Genomic DNA, 24,486 nt, shown 5'->3' on the forward strand with positions numbered 1-24,486 from the left:
AATTGTTGTTTTTGTCAATGTGTATGAAACTACGTATAAAGTTGTCTTTTTGTCATGTTATAATGTAACTACAGTTGTCTTGCTATGTGCAATGCAAATTATTCATTATCCAGTGCAGTATTAAGTCAGTTTCATTACAAAGGCATTTGAATGCCAATTTTGATGTTCGTACTGTGTATGGCAACAGTTACGAGTTTGAAGATAAAGTTAAAGTGTCAGTCCAGTTATTTTGTATATGTTGTAGACATATGAATGTAGTGGAACTAATCCTGCTTTCCTTCATATATTCCTGTCTCGGAAATGTTCTGTGTTAATGTAGCTGTAGATGTTCTCTTAAGTAGTAAGCACTTATCAGATGTTACATTTTTAGATACTGTATGTGTTAACATATATTACAGATATGTGCCTGTTCAACATACGTGCCTGATATAATATATTCTTTAACATACACAAGAAGGATTGCTTTAGGTTATCAACAGAAATGATTACAAATTATGGTGTTTGAGGCATGAACTAAATCAGCTGAGAAACAAATACACTACCATGAATAAAGCAACCCTGTAACATGCGTACAGTCATTATTATTATTATTTTTTTTTTATCTCACGACATTAGTTTTTAAAGTCACCATAAAATCAAAATTGACAATTCTTATTTTTACGTAATAATGCAGTATATTTATTATAAATGATTTATCCATGCACATATTTGATTAAATGCGTAAATCGTTAATCAAAATTACCCTCTTTTTCAGCCACTTCTCTGATAATGCATTTACTGGCGGGACAACCTGTCACTCACATGAGATCCACCAATAGCAAACCACAACTATCCAATCAATTCCCAATGGACAAAATCAAGTCCCACCCTACATTTTTTCTTTTGTCGAGAAGCTGTTTCTCTCTGATATGCGTGACAATAGGGAAGAAAATACTTTAATGGCTAAATTATGAAGTGCCACAATTCTACTAGATTTGTAACTTTTTTTTTACAGCTCCATTGATTATTTCGTACTACATTCCTGCAATCACTCACAATAAACTCTGTATTACAACAACTCAATTTTGCTGTATTGTTGAGTTTTACCTTTGGAATTGTGGATTATGGTCAATAAATTGTATTGGACAGACATAGCTGTTCTTGCCCAACAAAATAACAGTGGAATCATGTTTATACATCAATCACATATATTAAAAATGACAAGACAATAATGTTTAACTTTTCTCCATTTTATGTAAAATCATGAAAAATACTGACTAGCATACAACAATCTAAAAAAAAAAATTTCATGAAAAATGAAAATCATCTAGCATGTCCATGAGTAGCAAATTGATCAAAACAGTAACAGTCCTAGCTGATGCCTATTTACTCCGGGTCGAGTCTTGGTAAAACAGGCAGTATAAGGTTACCAAAGGATGAATCCTGAGTGATGAAGAAGCCGGATGAATGTGCATGTGCGTGCTGAAACCAAACCAGAGAGAAATACTCATCTGATGGACATTATCAATAATAAATAAATACTGAAATTCTAAACATAAGGTTTATGGTACCTGTAAAGCTGCTTTCTGCTGTGCTGCAATGTGCTGCTGTTCAGCCTGATCCCTGAACTCTTTATTTACTGCTGGTCTAGAGAGTGGAATGCTGGGTAAACACATTATATTGTATGTTATGACTTTATGTTATGAGTATAAAAAAATATATATATATTTTTTTCTTTTATAGTGATGTTTTTAAAACAGTACCTGGCTCCTGGATTATTCATCGACTGACTCTGAATCAGGCGTCTCTTCTCCTTATCCAGCTCAGCTAGAATAGCAACCCTGTTTTTGTTTTGAAATCCTATCAAGAACAAATGTACAAGTAAAATAGTTAATCTAAAGCAAGAAAAAAACAGTATTTAAAGCCAATCTTATATAAACACTGTGTGATAGTGATACAACGATTAATTAAAGATTTATTTGTAAATGTTTGATAGGCCACATGCCAGTAATCGCACTGTATAACTTAACTTTTAATATTTAGGGACTTTGAAAATGATTTAAAGAGTATACCATCATATTCACCAAGCTTAATTTCAGAAATGACACTACAGCTGTTTCTGACAGCTGATACTGATATACAGCAATATTTACCTTGTCCGGGCGGGTTTGCGGCCATTTCCACAAGTGCTCTATATATTAAACAGTAGAAACTACTTCTAAAAATCTGCGTCAAATCAATAAATTGAACCTAAAATGGGTTGCATGGTCTCCTCTGATAAAACAAAAAAAAACAAAAAACGCAGCTCTCTTGTCTTCTTCGGAATGAGCTTGTCAACTGTTTCAGTGTTAAGAGCGCCATCTGGAGAATTGGAGCAACTGAACGTTTGGACCACAGGTTTAGTTTTTAAATGCTTTATTTAGTCGGTACACGTCGTAAATGTAAGTAAATATAAAGGCGTCTATAATAGAAATATCAGGGCAAATATTAGCTACTATTACATAAAAACATTTGGGTAACACAATATGGGAATTCTACATATAAAGAAGTTATGGTCTCTTCTCTAGGCCTAACTTAAAGGGATAGTTCACCCAAAAATGAAAATTGTCATCATTTATTCACCGTCATGTTGTTTAAAATTATTACATCTATAAATTGTATTGTACGGAAGAGGATTAGGGCCAAGCAATAATAAAAAAATAAAACCATCTCGAGATTAAAGTTGTTAAATTTCAAGAACAAATTCGCGAAATTCAAGTTTTTTCTCGTAATTTAACTAGTTTATTCTCAACATTTTATCTCAACTTTTTTCTCGAAATTTAAAAAACAAATTCTCGTAATTTAACGAGTTTATTCCATGGTTTATTCTCAACATTTTATCTCGACTTTTTTCTCAATGTAACGTTTTTTCTCGTAATTTAACGAGTCTATTCTCAACATTTTTCTTGAAATTTTACTAGTTTTTTCTCATAATTTAATGAGTTTATTCTCAACATTTTATCTCAACTTTTTTCTTGAAATTTTACTAGTTTTTTCTCCTAATTTAATGAGTTTATTCTCAACATTTTATCTCAACTTTTTTCTCGAAAATTTAACTTTTTTTCTCGAAATTTAAAATAAAACCATCTCGAGATGTTGCTTTTATTATTGCTTGGCCCTAATTCTCTTCCGTATTTTCTAGAACAGGTTTTAGCAACATTGTTATTGGTCAGTGTAATCAATTTGACTCTGAAAAATAACTTTAAATGTTTATTCAAATGAGTTGCAGCTTTTATTTTCAACTTTAATGTATCTTCAGAGGGATTTTAATTCTGAGTGATACGTGGTGTTTTAATCATGTAGACAGACATGGTATATGTTAAACAGAAAAGAAGGGACAAACAGAAAAGATTAGAATTGCAGCAATGGCCAAAGTCAACAAAACTCAAACTGTTACACAACACCTGCCTTTTACATATAACCATATAAAAACCAAACTGGAAAACATTTACACATTAGTGAAGGGCTTACTTTATGAAAGAAAAAGAAAAATCATGGCAATTTTCAAGAAAGGTACAAAGGATCACTAATGTTCATTTACATTTTTACAAGATAACATTAACTGGCTACATACAAAGTTATGAACTCATTGTTCATCATCATCATCATCATCATCTTTTTTGAAGAAAGTACAACCTGAAAATCTTTTGCATCTGTCAGAAATATAGTGGAGGAAAGGGTCTAGAATATGATATGTTTATCACCATAAAATACGAACAAGAACTAAAACACTGGAAAGATGAGAGTTTTGGATGGCACAGGTGAGGAACCCTGCATCTTCATGCCTTTAAGACTTCTCTACAGCAAAGCAATGCCAGCAGAACAGTTTAAATAGATTGTGGGCTTATGCATTATTTGGAAGATGCGGTTATAACGATATTCTAAAAAAAAAAAAAGAAGCTATATCCAAAATAGCTGTTGAAAGACTATAATGCAATAATGTGACTCAGGAGTAGTTTAGCAGAGCTTGTTAAATTGCTTGAAGTCATGCAACTAAATAAACATATTATTAGTTATGAAGATATTTACATAAAAAGCCCTGAGAGGTGGTTATTAAGGCATAAGGTGTATAAGCAGTTTGCCCCATTCAACCATTTTATTAAACCACTTGCACAGACTCACTTAACCAGCTGTTTAATAGTGAAATTTAAATATATATGCTGTGAAATGCAGGGCACGAGATCAGAAACCTTCAGTAAGAACGTCAAAGAATCACATGGCTTTATGACAGTGTGATGGTCTGTTAACCGACAAATAAAAGTTGCATTCAACAAGTATATTTGTGAGTCTGGGAAAAATACAATTATGTTTGTTATTAGTTCTAGCCGTCTCATATTACAAAATAAAACTGAGTAAAAGCAGATTAAAAACTATTTACGACATATTACACACAACAGATTTTTCATTCATCAAGGGTGATCCGTGACTTCCACTAAGCACAGTGAAGAATCGTTAGAGCTGATATGTGAGAAGGCACTATGCAGAAGAACGTCCTGAACAGCAGCCCGTCCGTTTCTACTTCATCTCGATGATGCTTGAAAGTCTTATTAAACACCTGTGCCAAACAAATCATGGCCTAAACCATACCTACAGATGACCTTTAGTTCAGGTTTTTTTTTTTTTTTTTTTGCTGATCTACCTTGTATTGTTTCTGTTACTTGCCTTCAAAAAGGAATAGCCATTAATATAGACCACATTATGGCACAAAGAATAAAATCACAAAGAGAACATGTTCACATCATATTACACCCCAAAACTAAGTCCAAAAAAAAAAAAAATTTAAAAATGGGATTATATACACATAATCCCACATTTAGGACCACATAGACTTTATGCTACTAAAAAGTAAAAACTAATTAAGCCATAAAATTAATTAAATTATCAATTACAGTAATTATAGCATTATTTATATTGCTTATCTTTAGATAACCAAAATCATACACAAAAATCTTATTTTTCATTCTAATTACTACTGTAAAATTATATTTGTACAAAAATAAGATGAAATTTCAGTTTTGTTTGTTTACATTTTAATTAATGTTAAGGTGTTTTTTTTAACAGTAATGTGAATCAAAATGAGATTTTTTGTTTATAAAGTCACCCAAAAAGTCACTGTTTGGATTTAAATAGGCAAATGCTTAAGAGTCTATGACTGGATCATCATTACAGTGATTATTAAGTTTTCGAGCATGTTATATTTTTGGCAACAGTTCCTCTGACCCTAACTGATGGAGTGTGTAGCCTTTCATTTCTTCAACAAACATGTAGGAAGACACATCATGGCCATATTCCAGGATGACAATGTCAAGATTCATCCAACATTGGCTACATTCCTTCTTTGACTGAAAGTCTTTAGGATGTGCTGGAGGAGACTTTACAGAGTGCTTGACTCCTGCATTGTCAATACAAGATCTTGACCACAAATTGATGAACCTCTTGATGGATATAAATGTTGTGATTATTTCTATCAGAAGGTGCATCGATTTTTTGACTCAGAGGTGGCAAATGTGTGAAAATTATTCTTTAGAATTTGAGCCTGGTGAATCTTGACATTGTCATCCTGGAATATGGCCATGATGTGTCTTCCTACATGGTTGTTTAGGAAATGAAAAGCTACACACTCCATCAGTTAGGGTTAGAAGAAGTGCTGCCAAATATAAAATGCTAGAAACATAATAATCACTGCAATAATGATCCAATCATACACTCTTAAGCATTTGCCTATTTAAATCCAAACAGTGACTTTTTTGGGCCGGGCAATGTATAGCGTTTATGAAAATTCTTTATAAACAACAACAACAAAATCAAATTTTGATTACTGTAAAATAACGTTACAAATATAATTATAGAAAAAAATGAAATTGGAGCTTATTAAAAAAATTGTAATTACAGTAATAAGAATCAGATTTCTCTGATTTTATGCATAATGATGATGGGTAGTATACTTTATAATCATGAATATAATCCAAAAATGCAAAAAAAAAAAAAAAAACAACAAACAAAATTAATAGGTCCTAAAATATGCTTCATTTTCATTAAGCAATATGCATTTTATTTTGGAGTGTAATAAAATGGACTGGACATGTTCTTGACAGGTTTCATGAGATTCACCCATAAAGCATTTCAGCGACTAAATGCTTCATCTTTTTGTGGTTAGAAGGGATACAGCTATGAAAAAAAAATCTCACCATAAAATAATTACATTTGCTACTTATCAGATTGTGTTTTGTTAACGTATACACCTACCCCAGCCCTAAACCTACTCTTACAATAATGCAAATACAGTAATTAATTGTTCAGTATGACAAAAATGACACTTTTGATGTGCACATACCTAGTAGGACAATCTGGCCATAGTTGTATCCCTTCTAGCCCTAACTGTGTCAACTCCATGTATGGAAAGGTTTGGTTTAATTAAGCCCTGACAGAGCTTATCAGCTATCATTTGCCAAAAAAAAAAAAAAAAAAAAAAAAAAAAACAATTATTGAGGAGGTTCTTAATTTATCTGTAGACTGAGATGAAGAAATAAGCTTTAAAACTCATTACAAAGCTTATTTAGCTGATTGTTTTTCATTAGTAAAGATTTAAATCTAATCTTATCATATATATATTGGCTGTAAGCACTGTTTGTAGTACAGGATATCTGTACAGAGATCAGCAGCTTCATGCTCTGCTTCAGTCTCGTCCTGTCCGGAATGAAGTGCGGCCTCCCTCAGACTGACCCGGCTGAACGTTTGTACTCTTGGAACACAAATGGAACGGTGAAGATGGAACCCGATTCTGGTCAACAAACAAAATCTGCTGCAAGCAAATAAATATAAATGAAGCTACAGTACAGGCTACTTACTGTATACAAGTCATGATCAGACGCTAATGACATGAGCGAGGAAGTTCCTTCTGCATCCGGATATATCCCAAGGTTATTAGCAGTAAGAAAAAAAAAAAAGGGGGGGGCTTTCTGACGACAGTGAATTGTAATATGAAAATCCAGTTTTAAAAGACAAAGAAATACCATGATTACACATTTAAAAGTGGAAAACGTTGCCAAACAAAACAAACTACCTTAAAATAGTATCGAATGTTCTAAAATAAACCCCCTTCCAGGAAAGCAAACAGTGCAAGTCCACTTGCAGCGGCTACAATGAAGTACTGTAGTCCTCCTACAGAAAAGTGCGTCCTCTGGCGTAACGGTCACGCAATAGATTTCAGAGGCCAATGGAAAGTTCTGCTTTGTCTCTCTTTATCAGAAGGCCCTGTGTGTCCATACGAGGGGCCGACAGAAGTGCCCTCAGTGGGCCTCCACTCTAGGTTAAGCAGCACACTGGGCCGCGGGGCCCAAACGGGCGGAAGGGCTCTCAGTCATGGCTTTGCCAGGCCCAGGTCTAGCAGTTGATGGGACAGTCCGTCTTGGCTTTGCCAGCAAAACTGATGATTCTCCTGAGGCAGCGCCCAAACTCCTCCAGAATGAGGCGCTCCGCCACGGCCTGAGGCTGGTTGGTCAGTTCCGCCTGCTCGGCCTGCTCCAGCAAACAGTCACACGTCGCTTCAGCCACTTCCTTTGTTACGAATGTGTATGGCAACCTAAAGAGAAATTCATTAACATTTAAATTATTAAAGGAAGGCCATTTTCGAACATTTCTAACATTAACTAGACAGCTGCTAGCAGAATGCAAAGCCATTTCTGTTGCTAAAGGCCCCGATATACTCACAGCAGTTCTTTTTTTGTTCTTCGTTTAGGGGTAAAACAAAGTTCAAAATACGTGAGCAGTGATATACTGTAATCAAACAGGGTGCGGTGCGTTTCCCAAAACCATAGTTATTCAACAAGTTCCATTGAACTCAATTGGTAACGAAGGAACTTGGGAACATAGTTGGCTTTGGGAAAAGCACTGCTTTGCTAAGGCACTGCAAGGAAGTTACTAGAAGGTTTTTAAAGTGTCCTGGGTTGCTGCTAGGGAGTTGCTAAGGTGTTCTGGTGGTTCATTGGCCATTGCTTGGAGGCTGTGGGACATATAGATAGCTGGACAGATTGAAGGACACCCCAAAAGGTACTGTGGTATTAAAGAGCAGACAAATGAAAAGGAAAGACTTACTTTCCGCCTCCACTGGTGATGGCTGGTGTGGTTCTAGTGAGCAGATCTGAGATCTGTGAGGACAGCTTGGTTTTGGCTGCAGTTTGCTGCTGGACCCGCACCTCTGCAGCGTCGGCCAGGTGCATCAGCGTCTTCCTCTCAGGACTCTCCTCAAAGTTCTTGCAGCCCATACATTTGCAGATGGACGAACACATGATCTTTGCCTAATGCGAATGGACATCAGAATGATATCTGGTCCTCAACACAACTGAAAACTAACCACATCTTCTATATGACAAGGCCTTGGGCACTTCCACAATCTTTGACCTGTGAAAACACTCACCTCATAACACTCGCAGTAGTTTTTCAGACAGCCAGATTTCTTACAATTGCAGCCTTTGCTGTGTCTCCTGTCCGACTCCCCTTCTTTGCCTTTACCAATCTTGGGCTTAAAAGCTACGGGGTTTCTGTCTAAACACGCCTGGGCAAAAACACATCATGCTTCATTTGATGCCTATGCACTTCAAAGTATTATAGCAGAACTGTCCTGATCAGCGAGACAAAGAAGATCTATAGAAAGGCAGTCATTCGTTACCTTGATGGCCTTCAGTCTTTCACTCTCATGATCAAGGTTGTTGAAGCAGTTAACACAGTTACAGTTGTTACAGAACTCCCCATTGGCAAAGCAATCACAATACCTGTGAGAGACGAGAGACATCAAACTCTTATAGAGTAAACGCAAAATACAATTCATAAAACAATTCAGCAAAATTTCAGAACTTCAGATGCCCAAGAGTTACACTACAGTTCAAAAGTTTGGGAAAGGTAAAGTCTCTTTTCACAAAGGCTGCCTTGATTTGAGAATTAAATACAGTAAAAACAGATATTTTGATTAGGGATGCACATATAGGATTTTTTTGGCTAATACCAATTTAAACAACTACTGGCTGATACAGATGTTTGCTCACTTTTTGAACTTTTGTAATAAAAATTACTGTTTTAATCCGTCATTACAGATTACTGCTTTCATCATGTTTTAAATGAGCAAAGTTCAGAAACACATGCATTAAAGTATACTAGCTAGTTTATTGCTGCATCATGAAATTATTTTCATTGAACATGGATCCATTTAACATTCAACAGGCCAACGCTTTAAGGGAGGCACGAAGAAAGATATAAAAAAAAAAAGAAAAAAAAAAAAGACAACCTTAACGTATTTTTCCTATCAAATATTTCTTAACATTAACTTATTTTTAATTTTATTAGAGAACATTACATATTTAATTAATAAACAGAAAGATAGTGTACAACTCCTTCCTTTATGGAGTGATATAAAAATCTATCGGTTTCTTATATCAGCCTTTTTCATGCTAATAGCTGATATGATGGTTTTAAATTGATCAAAAACGTTTGATACATCTGTGCATCTCTAAAAATATTACATTTTAAAATAACTGTTTTCTATTTGAATACATTTTAAAATGTAATTTATTCTTGTGATCAAAACTGAATTTTCAGCATCATCACTCCAGTCTTCAGTGTCACATGATCCTTCAGAAATCAGTCTAATATGATGATTTGATGATCCAGAATCATTTCTTGTCATCACTGTTGTGAAGCTTCATATTTTTGTGGAGATTTTTTTCAAGATGTCAATTAAAAAGTTCAATATAACACTTAAAATTTTTGAAATAGAAATCTTTTGTAATATAAAGAATGTCTTTACTGCCACTTTAGATCAATGTATAAATGCTGAATAAAAGTATTAATTTTTCAAAAAAAAAAAAAAAAAATACAATAAAAAAAAACAATTACTGACCCCAAACTTTTGAATGGTAGTACATGAAATGCTACAGGCAAAGCTTGAAAGAAATATTTATGTCAATATTTAAACTGCTTGACAGGTAGTGCTTGTGAGCAATAAAATGTAAAATCATATTTGCACCTCTGATAATCCCCACATCCTGTCTGTCAGAATTAACTGTCCTTGCTGGTGAATTTGACAGTATGAGAACTGAATTGCAGGTTGTTAAAAAGGAAGGAAGTTGTTGTAAAAATCACACAATTGGATTTGGAAACTATGAAAGCGCTTGCCAAATGTAGCAGCTGAAACTGATTGCACCCTTTATATGGGCCATTTTCAGAGAATGTTAACAAATGCTGAGGAACATACAATTTCAGACACTGTGACCGTGTGCAGTTGCAGGGTTTTCTCGGCCTTGATGTTGCTTCAGATGTTGATAAACTGTAATAAAGCACATGCAGAATGTAACCAGAGGGTTGATGAAAACTTTTGTTTGATGCAACTGAAATACATGTAATAGCAAGGGATGTGGCGCTCGGCTCACCCGTTGAGTGAAAGCCTGGCTTGAGTCTGTATGGGAGTGGCTGTTGAGAAGGTGGAGCTGCTGGTCAAAGTCACAAATGCAGGCTGGGGGAGCTGTGAGAACAAGCAAGGTGAGACAATCTAACAAAAACAAGCAACCAAACTCATCAGTCCTTCTCCACCACTGACATACGGACCTGCGTAACGTATGGGGCCGGCAACACAGCGTAGCCCATGTTTCCAGAGCCGTGGGCGGGGGCGAGCACAGTGCCAGGCGGCAGGTTGGTGAGGTTAGGCTGGATCTGTGGCAGATGTGTGGCTGGCATGATGAGACGCTGGGGGGTCTGAGTGGTGGTCACCACCTGAGCTGCTGACGTTAAGGGTTTGGGTACAACCTGTGCACAAAAAATATATACAATTCAAGATGACTGAAATGTTACTGTTGAGTTACAGATTATTAATGGGTTAGTTCACCCAAAAATGAAATTTCTGTCATTAAATACTCACCCTCATGTCATGTCATAGACAGCAACTTCATTGCACCTTTTGAGGTCCAGAACGGTATTTACCCTTATAGGGTCTTTTTAGACGCCAAACGACATTTGCTCAAATAATAATTAAAAAAAAAAAAGTTATCTTTGTCCAAATGACATGAAACTTTTACAGTGGTTAACACTTTCTAGATCTACAAAGAAAAAAAATTGGAGTGATATCTTGTTTTTTTTTTTTTTTTACACTAACATAAAAACATCACACTCAGGGTCTCCACAGACCCCAGGCAACAAAATGTAATTCTGTAACAAAATAATTGTTTTTTAAAAAAAAACAAAAGTAATTTTACTCTGTTTATTAATGATTTTACTTTAGTTTTTGGAGGATTTGTCAGAGCTTTTAAATTTATATAAATAAATAAAATAAATATTTGTTTATACAAAAACAGCTTTTATGTAAAATTCACTTTATAAAAGACCCACATTTTTAACTTTTATTCATGGGGATAACATGGATAATTTGACATGGTTTAGTGTAAGATTTTTGCCCATCTTTTGGAAAAATGTTTTTACTTTTAAAACTGTATATCACTTTAACCAGTAGATGGCTGCAGAGCTCCACTATGTGCTGTGTTATTTGACTGACTGAAAGACATCTTTTCTAAAGTTTTTTTTTTGTTGGATTCATATCTAAATGTTAAGAAATCACAATTATAACAATAAAAATTACTTTGTCAAAGTTTAGCATTTTTATGTACTGAAAAGTTTTTCAAAAATGTTGATTTTGAGGATGAATTTTGTCCCATTTCTAAATGAGTCTCATCATGAGTCTCATCATAATGTAACAATCTTAAAAAAATGATTTTTTTTTCATTACAAAAAAATACTAAACTTTGACAAAAAGTAGCTTTTACTGTTATAATTGTGATTTCATAATATTTAGATATGAATCCAACTGAAAAAAAAAAGAAAAAAAAAAAAAAACCCTTATGAAAAGATGCATTTCAGTCAGTCACATAGCATAGCATATAGTGGAGCTCTGCAGCCATCTACTGGTAAAAATGATGTTTTTTTTTTTACTTTTAAAACGGCATTTTCCAAAAGATGGGCAAAAATCTTACACTAAACCATGTCAAATTATCCATGTTATCCCCATGAATGACATTTAGAAGAAATGTGGGGTTTTTATAAAGTGAATTTTACATAAAAAGCTGTTTTTATATAAAAACCCATTTTAAAAAATATTTTTTAATTTATTTATATAAATTTAAAAATATATGATAAATCCTCCAAAAGCTGGAGTAAAAACATCAATAAACAGTTAAAAAAAAAAAAAAAAAAAAAAAAAAGTATTTTGTTACAAAATTGCATTTTGTTGCCTGGGGTCTGTGCAGACCCCGAAGACCCTGAGTGTACTTCCCAAACGAAGACCACACAAGGGTTAAAGACATCATTAAAATAGTCCATGTGACTACAGGGGTTCAACCTTAATGTTATGAAGTGATGAGAATACTTTGCGAGCAACAAACAAAACAAAAATAACTTTATTCAACAATGTTTTCTCTCCCCTGTCAGTCTCCTACGCAGTTGATGTAGTGAACGCAGTGCAGCGCTTCCTTGTTTATGTCCGAACACCAGCTCAGTATTGGCCGACGGTGTACATATGAGCGCCATGGCGCATGCATGTGATGCTGATGCGGGAGCCGGCCAATAATGAGTCAGCATTCTGACGTAGAACACAGAAGCGCTGCACTGCGTACACTACGTCAACTGCATAGGAGACTGACAGGGGAGAAAAGAAATTGTTGTTCAGAACCCCTTGGATTTCATCAAAAAAAAAAATCTTAATTTGAGTTCCGAAGATGATCAAAGGTCTTACAGGTTTGGAACGACATGAGGGTGAGTAATTAATGACAGAAATGTCATTTTTGGGTGAACTAACCCTTTAACAGCAAACAGACCACAAGCTGCAAGACCATTCATTAGAATGGTGTCATTGTGTGCGGTATGTGTGAAGAACTGCTGTGGCAAGAAACTAGGCTTTCACTGTGTACCTGTTTCACGGTCTGTGCTGGGACGATGGGTACAGACATCCGCACCGCAGCATTCATCATCACAGGCTTGGCTTTACAAACAATACAACAGTAAATAAATGTTATTAGATTTTCTTAAATTCCTATATTCATATACAATCCTGGCATTAAAATCATTCTGAAAAATGGAATGCTGCAGTGCACCCACTATAAAAACAATAGTTCATGACAAGTTAAATTATCAAAGACAGTCAAAGGGGTACAGTTGGGAACCAAAAACCAACTGGTTCAACTAAAAAATAAATAAATAAATAAAATAAAATGACTGAATCTATATTATGAAACAATGTACAGTCAAACCAAAAATTATTCATACAATAGGTATAATTTTTTATAAAATAAAGCAAAATAAACTGATATAGTATATCCAAATTCTTCATACAGTGGACTACCAGTAAAATTGATAAAAAATTGGGACCAAAAATTATTCAGACACTTTGACCTGACCATGTTTTGCTTAAGTATTATCTGACATAATTCATATTAATTTTTTTCTGACAGTTTAACTCTGAGATCTTGTCATATTTTATTACCACCATATTTTTTAAACCATAGCAAATAAACTGTAATAATGAATGAAATGTTCAAGGTTACAGAATAAATTTTGGTTTGACTGTAGCCTGATCACAGAATGACTCTTATGAGCCTATTTTTTAGTGTTCTGTGGAGAGTATCATCAAGTAGGACATCCTGGTGTGGTGCACTATGCACTATGGCTGATAAAAAGGCTCTGGAAAGTCAGGAAGTCAGCACAGAACATTATAAGGACGCAGCTTCCCTCACTGACTAATATATACAGAGCCAGATGCCTGTGTGGTGCAGCACACAATCACCCAGGAAACAGTCCGTTCACACTGCTGCCTTCTGGGAGGCGCTATTCAGGTCCACACCTCTAGACTGGAACAGTTTTTATCCAAGTGCCATAAAAGAACTAAACTCATAATTATTTACGGAACTGAGTAATACATTGGACTAGGGCTTTCACTAACAATTATTAACAATCACGCACATTATACACAAGACTGTTTATACACATCGGATTGTGCAATATACTGCTTATTTATCTATTCTTGCTGCTATGTTGAATTTGCTTCTTGTGTGTTACGGGTAACACTTTACAATAATGTTTATTAGTTAAACATTAGTTAATGTATTAACTAACATGAAATAACCATGAGCAATACATACATTACTGTATTTACTAATCTTCCTTAATGTTAGTTAACGAAAATACAGTTGTTCATTGTTTGTTCATGTTAGTTCACAGTGCATTAACTAATGTCAACAAGATTTTGATAATGTATTAGTAAATGTTGAAATTAACATTAACAAAGATTAATATATGCTGTAGAAGTGCAGTTCATTATTAGTTCATGTTAACTAATGTTGTTAACTAATGTTGAACTAATGAACCTCATCGTAAAGTGTTACCTTTACTCAGTGTTCTGTATTATGCTTGTTTGTGTTACTTTTACCAGGACATGCAGTTTGAATTTTGTTGTACCGCTGTGCATTGACAATAAAAGCATTCAAATTTCTTACTGAATCAAAAAAAAACAAAAAAAAAAAAACAGTGTGATCAATGTAGTCCAATTCCTTAAATGAAACTAACAAATAACTGAGACTTGAAGTTACTGATATGCTCACCATTCATATTCAAAGTGTGATGCAGTTTCACTATAATATTTCATAAAAAATACAGTTAGAGGTCAATTGTTGCACTGTTTATGCCAACGCTTAAAAAAAAAAAAAAAAAAAAAAGTGAAAAAATAAATATACATTTTATCAGCGTTTAATCAATCTTTTAAAAATGTAAACAAATAAAAATATAACTAAATTATAATTTCTCTTTTAACAACAAAACATTGCTTTTTATCAAATATGGTACGGCACAACAGAAAATGTATACTGTATAAATTAAAATGGAAAACATCTTGGCTGTATGATATTCTATGATATGATATATTATGATAAGCTTGATATATTGATATGATGTATTATAAGCTTTTTTGAAGTGCAATGCAGTACGTCCCTACACATGGGTTTGCCTGTGATATACTGACCTGGTTGGATGGAAGGATTGGTGTTGGTGCTGGCGCCTGTCTGTGCGGTGCTGCTGCCGGTGGTAGCCGTTACCAGCCGCACATAATGGAAGCGACTGCCCGGCACCTGGATCTGCTGCACGTTGGGAGGTGTGGTGAGGGGGATGATGGTCTTAAACTGAGATGTTCCCACCCCTCCTACCGTAACCGTCTGCACTGGCTTTACAGCCTGTACATAAAAACAGCATAAAAATGTAGTTTTGTAGTGTGGTTGTACACGAAATAACAATGTAATAAAGCATAAAGAGACTGTTATTGAAGGATGGGGCAGTTAAAATGTATTTTTGACAGGACAGCATACTGGTTTGGTTTTTTTTGAGGGCTCTAGATGGGTGTACCTGTGCGGCAGACTGGCTGGTTCCTGCTTTAGCTGGAGAAGTGGTGGCAGACTGTTGAACAGTGAGGATCTGCTGGCCTAGAGCCACATTGAGCGGCAGCGTCACAGACTTCTGAGGTGAGTTTGGAGACTGACTGGCCACCGAAACCACAGTAAGCTACAGAGAGAGGAGAAACATGAGAAAGAGTGTGGCCATCATCAAAAAAAACAAAACAAAAAACAAAAAAAAACAACTGCCACCACAAAAGACAGGTAAATGTAATTGCAATGCCTGTTTTTACTTTTAAAAGATTTAAGACCTTGCTGGGAGACTTGAGCGGCGAGATGGCGACTTTGCTGTTACCAGATGTATTCTGTGGCACAGTGCTGACGGTCTCGCCAATGGCAATGGTGCGTGGAGGTGTCACCGGGGTACTCTGGGTAACAACTCGCCCTGTTGGCAAAAGAAAGGATTGAAATTTAGATTTCTTAATCGTTCTGATAAGACAAGTGCACTTTTGCTCTTGTTATAAATACAGACAGAAGATTACCAGTAACTACAGGAGCCACTGAAGATGGGCTGGTCAGTCCTTTATTGTTCAGGGCCTTTGTGATGATGAGCTTTGTTATCATTGGTCCAGCCGTAGATACTGGTGGTTTCTTTGTGATCTGTGAGGAGAAACACGATACTTGGAGATTTTAGTTGCCTACTATAGACACTGAACAGGGAACAAGACTGTACTTTCATCATTAGGTGTATTATATTCATATTAACCATATTACATTTTTAATAAATAATAATAATAATAATAATAATAATAATAATAATAATAATAATATTTGCTGATTTAAAGATTTAAATACAGCATTAAAAATGTCATTTTTCTTGTAGAAAATAAATGCATTTCCTTATAGAAAAATAAAAACATTTAAAAATGACTATAAAATATTATATTGTTAATATTAATAATAATTTCAAAAGTACAGTGATAAAAAGGCATTTTCCTTAAATAAACATTTACAAATATACAATGTTAAAAATACAGTAATAAAAAGTATGTCCTCGTAGAAAAAGAAATTTAAATATGACTAATATAAATTAATATTATACTATAATGATTAACAATAAAAAATAATTGATTTAAAAAAAAAAAAAATCAATATAAAAAAAAAAAAGACATTTTCCTTTTAAAAAACAAACAATTACAAATATGGATTTAAATGGTTATACCAAAGATCATAATAGCTCATTTTAAAATACATTTCCTTATAGATTTCTTTTTATGACTATAAAACAAATAATAATTCAATAAAAACATAAGGCATTTACAGTCTTTAAATAATTTTAGTATAAATAATGATGAAACAACAGTAATAAAAGCACGTAAACATTTTTTTTTTTAAATATGACTACTGTAAATAAATATATTATAAATAATAGCAATAACAAATTTTAAAAATATAGTAATAAAAATGGCACTTATAGAAAAAACATTTACAAATATGAAGATTCTTCTATTCCTTCCATGCTTGAAAGTGTGTAACATTTTCGTAACACTTTATTTTAGTGTCCTTATTACTACAGTAACTATATGTAATGTGTAACAACAATAAATTATGCATAATTAAATGCAATTAACCCTTAACCACACCCAAATCCTAACCCTATAGTACGTATATGTAGTTAATTATTATTAGTCTGTACTTAAATGGACAAACTACACTGTAACATGGACACTAAAATAACCAATATTTCACTAACAACCAGTCAGCTGCTATACAAGTTAACACCTGGGTTTTACATTACGTATATATCCCACGAAAAACAAACTGTGGCCAAAGTAAAGATCCTTGCGATTAAAGTTTCTCTTTGGGGTCTTAAAATAAAACAGTAATATCACACACACAACACAGAGTGGGCTGCTGCTTCAGTTATGCAACATCTGCATCCTTTGTGTAATAATGAGAGGTTGATAAACACCCACCTGAAGTGTCTTCAGCTGCTGGGCCTGCAGTGTTGTGGAGGAGCCCATCAGCTGACTGGCTGAGCTCACAGCTATCACAGGCTTTCCTACTGCAGTCACCATTTTGATCTGCGTCGGCTGGGCCTTGGCATCCCCTGTGCCCTGGGTAGTGGCGGGCTTGTTCCAAGTGTGGGGCAGAGCCAACATAATGGGCTGCCCTGTTTTACTGAGGCCAGCAACCAAGAGTTTTTGGCCCTCTGGCTTGAGAACAGCAGCGCCTGGAGGCTTGCCATCCGCAGCGGGGGAGCTGGCCACTTTGTTGATGATGAGCTGGTGGTTGGCTGGGACAGTAACACTGGAGATTTTGGGGAGGTTTTGAGTCACCACAGAACTGGTGGTTTTGGCAGGGGTGGTGGTGGTTGTGGTGGTGCCAGCCATGAGGCCGGAGGGGGCAAGGAGGAGTTGAGTTCCTGTGCTGGTGCTACACTGAGCATCAGTGGAGGTGGAGGTCATCTGCATAGACGTGGTGGCTGGACACAGGCTGACGATTTCAGGCACCTCTGTTTCCATAGGAACCTGCGCTGGCTCTGGTTCAGATTGGGGAGGAGGAAGAGCGAGGTGATCAGCAGGGAGTTCCTCTTCCATCGCGATAGCTTCCGTATCCATAATCTCATCAGGCAGGAGGCTGTTGAGCTCAGGCGACACCACATCCATCGTGCATAAAGATAATGAAAACACACTAGGGGGAAAAAAAAAATTAAATGTATAAAAGAACAGAAACGTCCACAAGCAAGAGATGAGAATATATCAGTGATAAAGTATAAATGTACAGTAAATACACGACGGTTCAAAAGTTGAGGCAGTAAGATCTCTTCACTGTTTTTGAAAGTCTCTTCTGCTCACCAAAGCAGCATTTATTCAATTTCTAAATAAAGTAAAAATAGTAATTTTATTAAATTTAAAATAATTGTTTTCTATTTAACCATTTTAAAATCTGATAAATTTTTTACAGATTATTTGATGAAAACAAAGTTCAAAAGGAACTGCAATTATTTGAAATATTTTGTGACAATGTACAAGTCTAAATAAAATGAGCGATTTATTTATTTCAAAACAATTTTAATTTAATAAATAAAAAGCAATTCTAACTGACCCCAAACTTTTCAGTGGTACTGTAGCTTGGAAGCAGCTTGTCAATTTACATAAATTCCCATAAACGATTGTAAAATAACGATTAATCAATCTTATTACTCATTTATTCTATTAACTTTTATTGTGGTGTTAAGCGACCATTGATAAGTTTATCACTTAAATTATTATTGACAATTAAATAGATAGTCGATAATCAGTAGCATCCCAAGGAGCGATCATAAATGGGCTATTATAGTGTTGTCAAAAACATTGATATTTCGATATTATATATATTTGATACTAAAATTTCTGAAACGTTTCCAATTCTCCTTTCCTTTAGTATCGATACACCGACACCAGCTGCATATTCTCGCTCTCTATTCACTCTGACAGCGAATTGACACTCCCGTCTCCTCTCTCTCACTCGTCTCAATCACTCCGGTTGAATATTGCTTGTATTGAATGCAGAATGATTCAGAATATTCGGTGAACCATTTGATGGATTCACTGAAGAACAAAAATAAGTGACTGACAAAGTTTCTCACAAATTGAACATAATTATGGCTTTCAAGCAATTTTCACTCAACACAAAATCAGTGATTTCAAAATCTGATTTTTTTTTTATCAGAAAACTGCACTAGAGAAATTTCCATGACTATACAAGACTTCATTAATTCCAATGACTTTTCTGGGTATGGAAAACTAAATTTAAAATATCCCTGAAATCACAGCGTTTGTTGGATGGAGCCGTTTAACTTTTGGGGGGTGAACTACTAATTTTCTTAAAAATGAAACTAAAAATAGTAATAACCATGCCCCAGGTTTCATAGACAAGGCTTAAGCCTAGTCCCAGAGTAAAATGCATGTTTGAGCTGTTTTAACTGAAAGCAAATTGCACTGACATGTCTTAAATATGTCAGTATCAGTGCCATTGTTTTGTCTCAAGACACACACCAGTAGTTTTTTTCTAAAGCACATTCATAAAAGGTACTTTAAAGGGTTAGTTCACCCAAAAATGAAAATATTGTCATTTATCACTCACCCTCATGACACCCGTAAGACCTTCGGAACGCAAATTAAGATATTTTAGTTGAAATCCGATGACTCAGTGAGGCCTTCATAGGGAGCAATGACATTTCCTCTCTCAAGATCCATTATGATCTCATGTACTAAAAACATATTTAAATCAGTTCATGTGAGTACAGTGGTTCAATATTAATATTATAAAGCAACAAGAATATTTTTGGTGTGCCAAAAAAAAACAAAATAATGACTTATTTAGTGATGGCCGATTTCAAAACACTGCTTCAGGAAGCTTCGGAATGTTATAATTCTTCTGTGTCGAATCATGATTTAGATCGCGTGTCAAACTACTGAATCACCTGACTTTGGCGCTCCGAACCGCTGATTCGACACGCTGATTCATAACGCTCTGAAGCAATGTTTTGAAATCTTTTTTGCCGCACCAAAAATATTCTCGTCGCTTTATAATATTAATATTGAACCACTGTACTCACATTAACCGATTTAAATATGTTTTTAGTACCTTTATGGATCTTTAGAGTCATTGCTCCCTATGGAGGCTTCACTGAGCCATCGGATTTCAACAAAAATATCTTCATTTGTGTTCCGAAGATGAATGAAGATCTTACGGGTGTGCAACGGCATGAGGGTGAGTAATAAATGACAGAATTTTCATTTTTTGGGTGAACTAACCCTTTAATGTTGTAATTGAACTAAGGCTTAATCCTGGCTTAATCTAAGCCCTCTCTGTGAAACCAGACAATTTACATTCAGGTCCACCTTTAAAAAGGTGAAAAAGCCCACTGAATTTCCTAGCACTAACGCCTTTTTTGCCGTGCATGTAATAATCATAACCTCTCCAGCCTTATAATCATGTCTAGACAGCATTTATGAAAACTGAAAAATACTGTAGTGGGTACAACAATGATCAAGTTTCTAATGATATACATGAGGCATTACATTACAATATCCACACATAAAGACTGCAGCACTTGGGAATGAAAAACACATTGTACACAATATATAAAACAGATCTCACCGTATCAAGCACATCAGCACTAATAGTTATGTCACATACATTCTGCTAGTCAGCTGGCGGGCCATTCAAATCTCCATGTTTACTAAACGCTGTACACACTGCGCGCGACGCGACGCGACCGGACCGCTCCCATTCCAATCACCCACAGTCTCCACTGCTGACAGCGTTCGTCGCGTCGCGCGCAGTGTAAAGAAACTGTTTATGCTCAGCTGCTATGTGGCTAACTAGCACAGGAGCTAACCAGCAGTTAACGCACAGTTACATGTTAAGAACAGCTGTCACAGCCAACACTCACTAGCCATAAACCTGACCATCTGCAAATAATAACAGCAGTTATCTGCTTAAGATATTGTGGTTTAAACAGCCGCACTAAAACAACATTTTTATGCATGCGTTTAATCGCTAAACGTGACATTTATTGCCGTTTTAAAAAACCGTGAAACAACAGCAGGCCTCTCTGTACATGCCTGAGAATAACAATCCGTGTTTAATCCTTTACCTCAACAGTTAATTCAGTCAAAAACTGTCAGTTTCACATCAGATGGAGTTTGTTGATATTCGACGCGCCTGCTTTCCTGTCTATTCTGTTGCCATGGAAATATCGATATTAACAAGACATAGAGCGCAGCATGAGAGTTATTGTAGACTGGGACGTTTGCCTCCTGAATTGAGTCCTGCTATTGGGAGTTTAACACGCGCCGCTTGTCTATTTCAGGCCGGGTTGGATTTCGAAAGATCCGCCATTTTCATCTCGTCATCAGTTCGGACACGAGAAACAGGAGAAGAAGAAAAAAACAACAACTTGATTTATTGTTTTGTCAGAGTTAGAGCACAAAGGAGGAGCAAACTATAGACAAATAAAGTGTATCGTTTTGAGAATTAAAACTATTAATCTGTCATTATTCGATTCAAACCCGCATAACTGGAACAAAAAAAGATATGTTTATCAGATTGACAGCCTCACCATTCACTATCAGTGCATCTTTTTCATAGAGTGAAAATGAAGAGACTGAAGCTGTCATTCTGCCTGAATAAAGAAAACGAAAGCCATACAGGTTTTGAACAACAAGAGTAAAAATAGTTTTCATTTCAATGTTCTCTTCATCTTTGTGCTCTGTTATGATTTTGATTAAAGGGAATTAATACAAATACTACGTGAAATAAAAATGTAATATTAAAGTCTGTCCCACAAACAAAAGCCACTCAGTTACTCTCTTAGTCTTAATGTCATATATATATATATATAATAAAAGAGATCTTAGAAAACTGAAATAATTAAAATACTTATATTTCTTTCCATCTTTTGAATCATTGCACACTGTGCAAACATAAAACAAATGTCCTAGGCGCAAACTTTTATACGCAAAATAATGTTCACTGTTTATAACAAAGAACGGGTCACTCTGCCACTATATATAGCGTTAGTGTTAATAATATTGTGAACCAGTGACTAAATGTATCCATGAGATGACAGGCGCGTCGGGCCAGCAGCTCGCTGTCATTCACTGTCAGGTATAGTAGCCTCAGGTGCTAACCAGTTAGCCACCATTAACTCCTGCGACGCGTCAACCCCTGACCCCAGTAACCTTTGGCTATATTTGGTGGATGATGCAGAAGACCAGCAAACATTAACAGCGATCATCTGTGCTCACAGCTGGGCGTGTGACGTGCTCTGGAGCGAGCGAGCGCGGACGGACATCAGCTGACACTACACTGTTAGCAGCTCGGCTAACTAGCTGAGATCATATTGCCCCTCGCTGAACACCCACCCGAGCTTAAAGCACTTCTTACACTTGTTCGAGATGAGTGTCGAAACGCTTTTCTGAAATCCTCAACGGTTTCCACTTGGTCACGCACTGTTAAATCCAACTCGGTGCTGCATCGTGTCGATCATCCGCTCTCAGACGAAGACGATTGTTTAAAATACCGCGCCGAGCGCCATTTCACCTCTAACATCCCATAATCAAGCCACGCCTTCATAGGAAACAACAAACGACGTCACGCGACAACTTCCGTCCGTTCAGTAGCTACTCCACATGTAGAGTATCCACTTGTGCTTTACCTGTTAAACTGGATACAGTTCATCAACAAGCTTTGTTAGCCTGGAAACTTTCCCCCACAAAACCATCTTATGGAATAATTTGGATATTAAAATTAGAAATAGATCAGACTTCTTTAATAAATGTTTTAATAAAAACATAATTTTTGTTGCTGATCTATTCAACTCTAATGGTGATTTGCTATCTTATGAATGTTTTATGAATATCCATCAATGTCCTTTTCCATTTAATCAATCTCGAATCTCAATTTCTCCAGAAGGAAACATTTTGGGGGGATTCTAAAATAGATAACATTCAGTGAAGGAAAACATGGTTATTACCATATAAATACTGTATACCCAATAAAGTTAAATTTTGCATAATATATACCCTTGTAATGCTCTTGTGTCGAAATGTTGTGATGTAGCTGATATATGCACCTTCTGTAAAAAAGAAAGTGAAGATATTTGTCATTTATTTTTCTCATGTAATGTTTCATCACTTTTCTGGAAAGATTTGAGTTCCTATTGTTTTTCTGAAGTTAATATAAACTGTAATTTACACATAAAGGATGTTGTTTGCTATTTTTGAAAACCAAAACAAATCTTTCGAGTCTACTGGTAACTTTCTTATCCTTGTGGCAAAATTCAGTTTTCACAAACAAAGGTTTCTTAAGAAAATACCTACTTTTATAGATGTATTATGTGAAGTAGAACATTTAATCAAATCACTAAGAATAATTAATAACAAAAAATGTATTTCTTTTTTTGAAGAGATGTACCATGATTAATACTTGTTTTGGTGTTTTTTCCCCTCTTTTCTTTCTTTATTTTGTTCCTGCTTTTCTTTATGTTCTTAAAAAAGCTATTTAAATGTATCTTTCTCTTTTAACGGTCATTGTCAATGTATTTTTTGTCTCTTCCATATGTTCCGATGAGTTTGGATGTATTGTTGATACATTCTGTGCAATGTATACAAAGTTGTATTTCATCTTTAAACCAAACCCCCCAAAAAAATATATAGAGGAGACAATATATATGATATCCAAACAATTTTGGTCTGACCATGGTTCCTTTATATTCGATTCTGCCAATGTTACTCATTCTTTCGGTCTAAAAGACATTATTTTTTTTTATTATATTGATAAAAATAGACCCCTAAAAAATAAAAAGGTATTCTACTTATAAACATAAAAAGTTGAATGGACTGTGATCAAAAATTAATATATATATATATATATATATATATATATATATATATATATATATATATATATAAAGTAGGCTACATTTATCATCATGTCAGGCTAATTCCTGTGTTTATTTTAATTCTGAATCAAAATTTAGGGTTAGTGTTCAAGTAAATTACACAAAAAAGCCAGTTAACACCATATCAATCAGTTAAGATATGACATCTCTTACAATGTAGGTTTTACATAAAGTAATAAAAATGCAGTAAACAATAAATGTGTGTAAGGACGAAGAGTGCAACAGAAATACTGATGTAGCCTTTTGTATACTATTTAAAAAAACAATGGCAATGACAAATTATCAGAAAGTGACTAATTTCACCATATGTTAATGCTTATTTTGATTTAATTATATTTGTGTAAATACAAATATAGTGTCACATATTGTTACCATAAAAAATTAGGCTGTTTACTTATAGATGTTATCCACTAAATCTAGCTTATAATATAATATAATATAATATAATATAATATAATATAATATAATATAATATAATTAATATAATATAATATAATATAATATAATATAATATAATATAATATAATATAATATAATATAATATAATATAATATAATATAATATAAGTTAGCTTTAGTGGATAACATATCTTTAAGTGATATT

The 24,486-nt window shown here is 34.8% G+C and overlaps 2 protein-coding genes across 8 annotated transcripts; both read right to left on the reverse strand.

The window, feature by feature from the left end:
- Positions 1 to 1,227: 1,227 nt before the first annotated feature.
- On the reverse strand, positions 1,228 to 2,292 carry inip (ints3 and nabp interacting protein). The gene is made up of 4 exons (XM_067395675.1): positions 2,133 to 2,292; positions 1,743 to 1,839; positions 1,551 to 1,641; positions 1,228 to 1,461 (listed from the first exon to the last, which is right to left on the reverse strand). Exons 1-4 carry the CDS (start codon positions 2,155 to 2,157, stop codon positions 1,366 to 1,368), a joined length of 309 nt encoding a protein of 102 aa, XP_067251776.1. The 5' UTR covers positions 2,158 to 2,292; the 3' UTR covers positions 1,228 to 1,365.
- Positions 2,293 to 5,775: 3,483 nt separating this feature from the next.
- lin54 (lin-54 DREAM MuvB core complex component) lies at positions 5,776 to 22,511 on the reverse strand. Of its 7 annotated transcripts, none has more exons than XM_067398272.1 (14): positions 22,368 to 22,511; positions 17,405 to 18,122; positions 15,971 to 16,088; positions 15,722 to 15,873; positions 15,442 to 15,597; positions 15,065 to 15,272; positions 12,963 to 13,033; positions 10,615 to 10,812; positions 10,440 to 10,531; positions 10,265 to 10,336; positions 8,687 to 8,789; positions 8,435 to 8,572; positions 8,113 to 8,315; positions 5,776 to 7,600 (listed from the first exon to the last, which is right to left on the reverse strand). In XM_067398272.1, exons 2-14 carry the CDS (start codon positions 18,095 to 18,097, stop codon positions 7,402 to 7,404), a joined length of 2,403 nt encoding a protein of 800 aa, XP_067254373.1. In that variant the 5' UTR covers positions 18,098 to 18,122; positions 22,368 to 22,511; the 3' UTR covers positions 5,776 to 7,401. The 7 variants fall into 7 exon arrangements, 5 of the variants coding, with proteins under 5 accessions (XP_067254373.1, XP_067254375.1, XP_067254374.1 ...); XM_067398274.1 differs by having other exon boundaries at positions 22,346 to 22,376; XM_067398273.1 differs by lacking the exon at positions 22,368 to 22,511 and adding an exon at positions 21,076 to 22,282.
- Positions 22,512 to 24,486: the final 1,975 nt, after the last annotated feature.

The sequence above is a fragment of the Chanodichthys erythropterus genome, chromosome 10 (genome assembly GCF_024489055.1).
Source record: "Chanodichthys erythropterus isolate Z2021 chromosome 10, ASM2448905v1, whole genome shotgun sequence".
Lineage (NCBI taxonomy): Eukaryota > Metazoa > Chordata > Actinopteri > Cypriniformes > Xenocyprididae > Chanodichthys > Chanodichthys erythropterus.

Coding starts and splice junctions, on each gene's coding strand:
- inip (XM_067395675.1), bottom strand. CDS start 2,157: ATGGCCGCAAACCCGCCCGGACAAG. Junction 1,840..2,132: donor CGCAAACCCGCCCGGACAAG/GTAAATATTGCT, acceptor TGTTCTTGATAG/GATTTCAAAACAAAAACAGG. Junction 1,462..1,550: donor AGCAGAAAGCAGCTTTACAG/GTACCATAAACC, acceptor GTTTGGTTTCAG/CACGCACATGCACATTCATC.
- lin54 (XM_067398269.1), bottom strand. Junction 15,874..15,970: donor AGTGGCTCCTGTAGTTACTG/GTAATCTTCTGT, acceptor TTTTGCCAACAG/GGCGAGTTGTTACCCAGAGT. Junction 15,598..15,721: donor AGGTCTTAAATCTTTTAAAA/GTAAAAACAGGC, acceptor CTCTCTCTGTAG/CTTACTGTGGTTTCGGTGGC.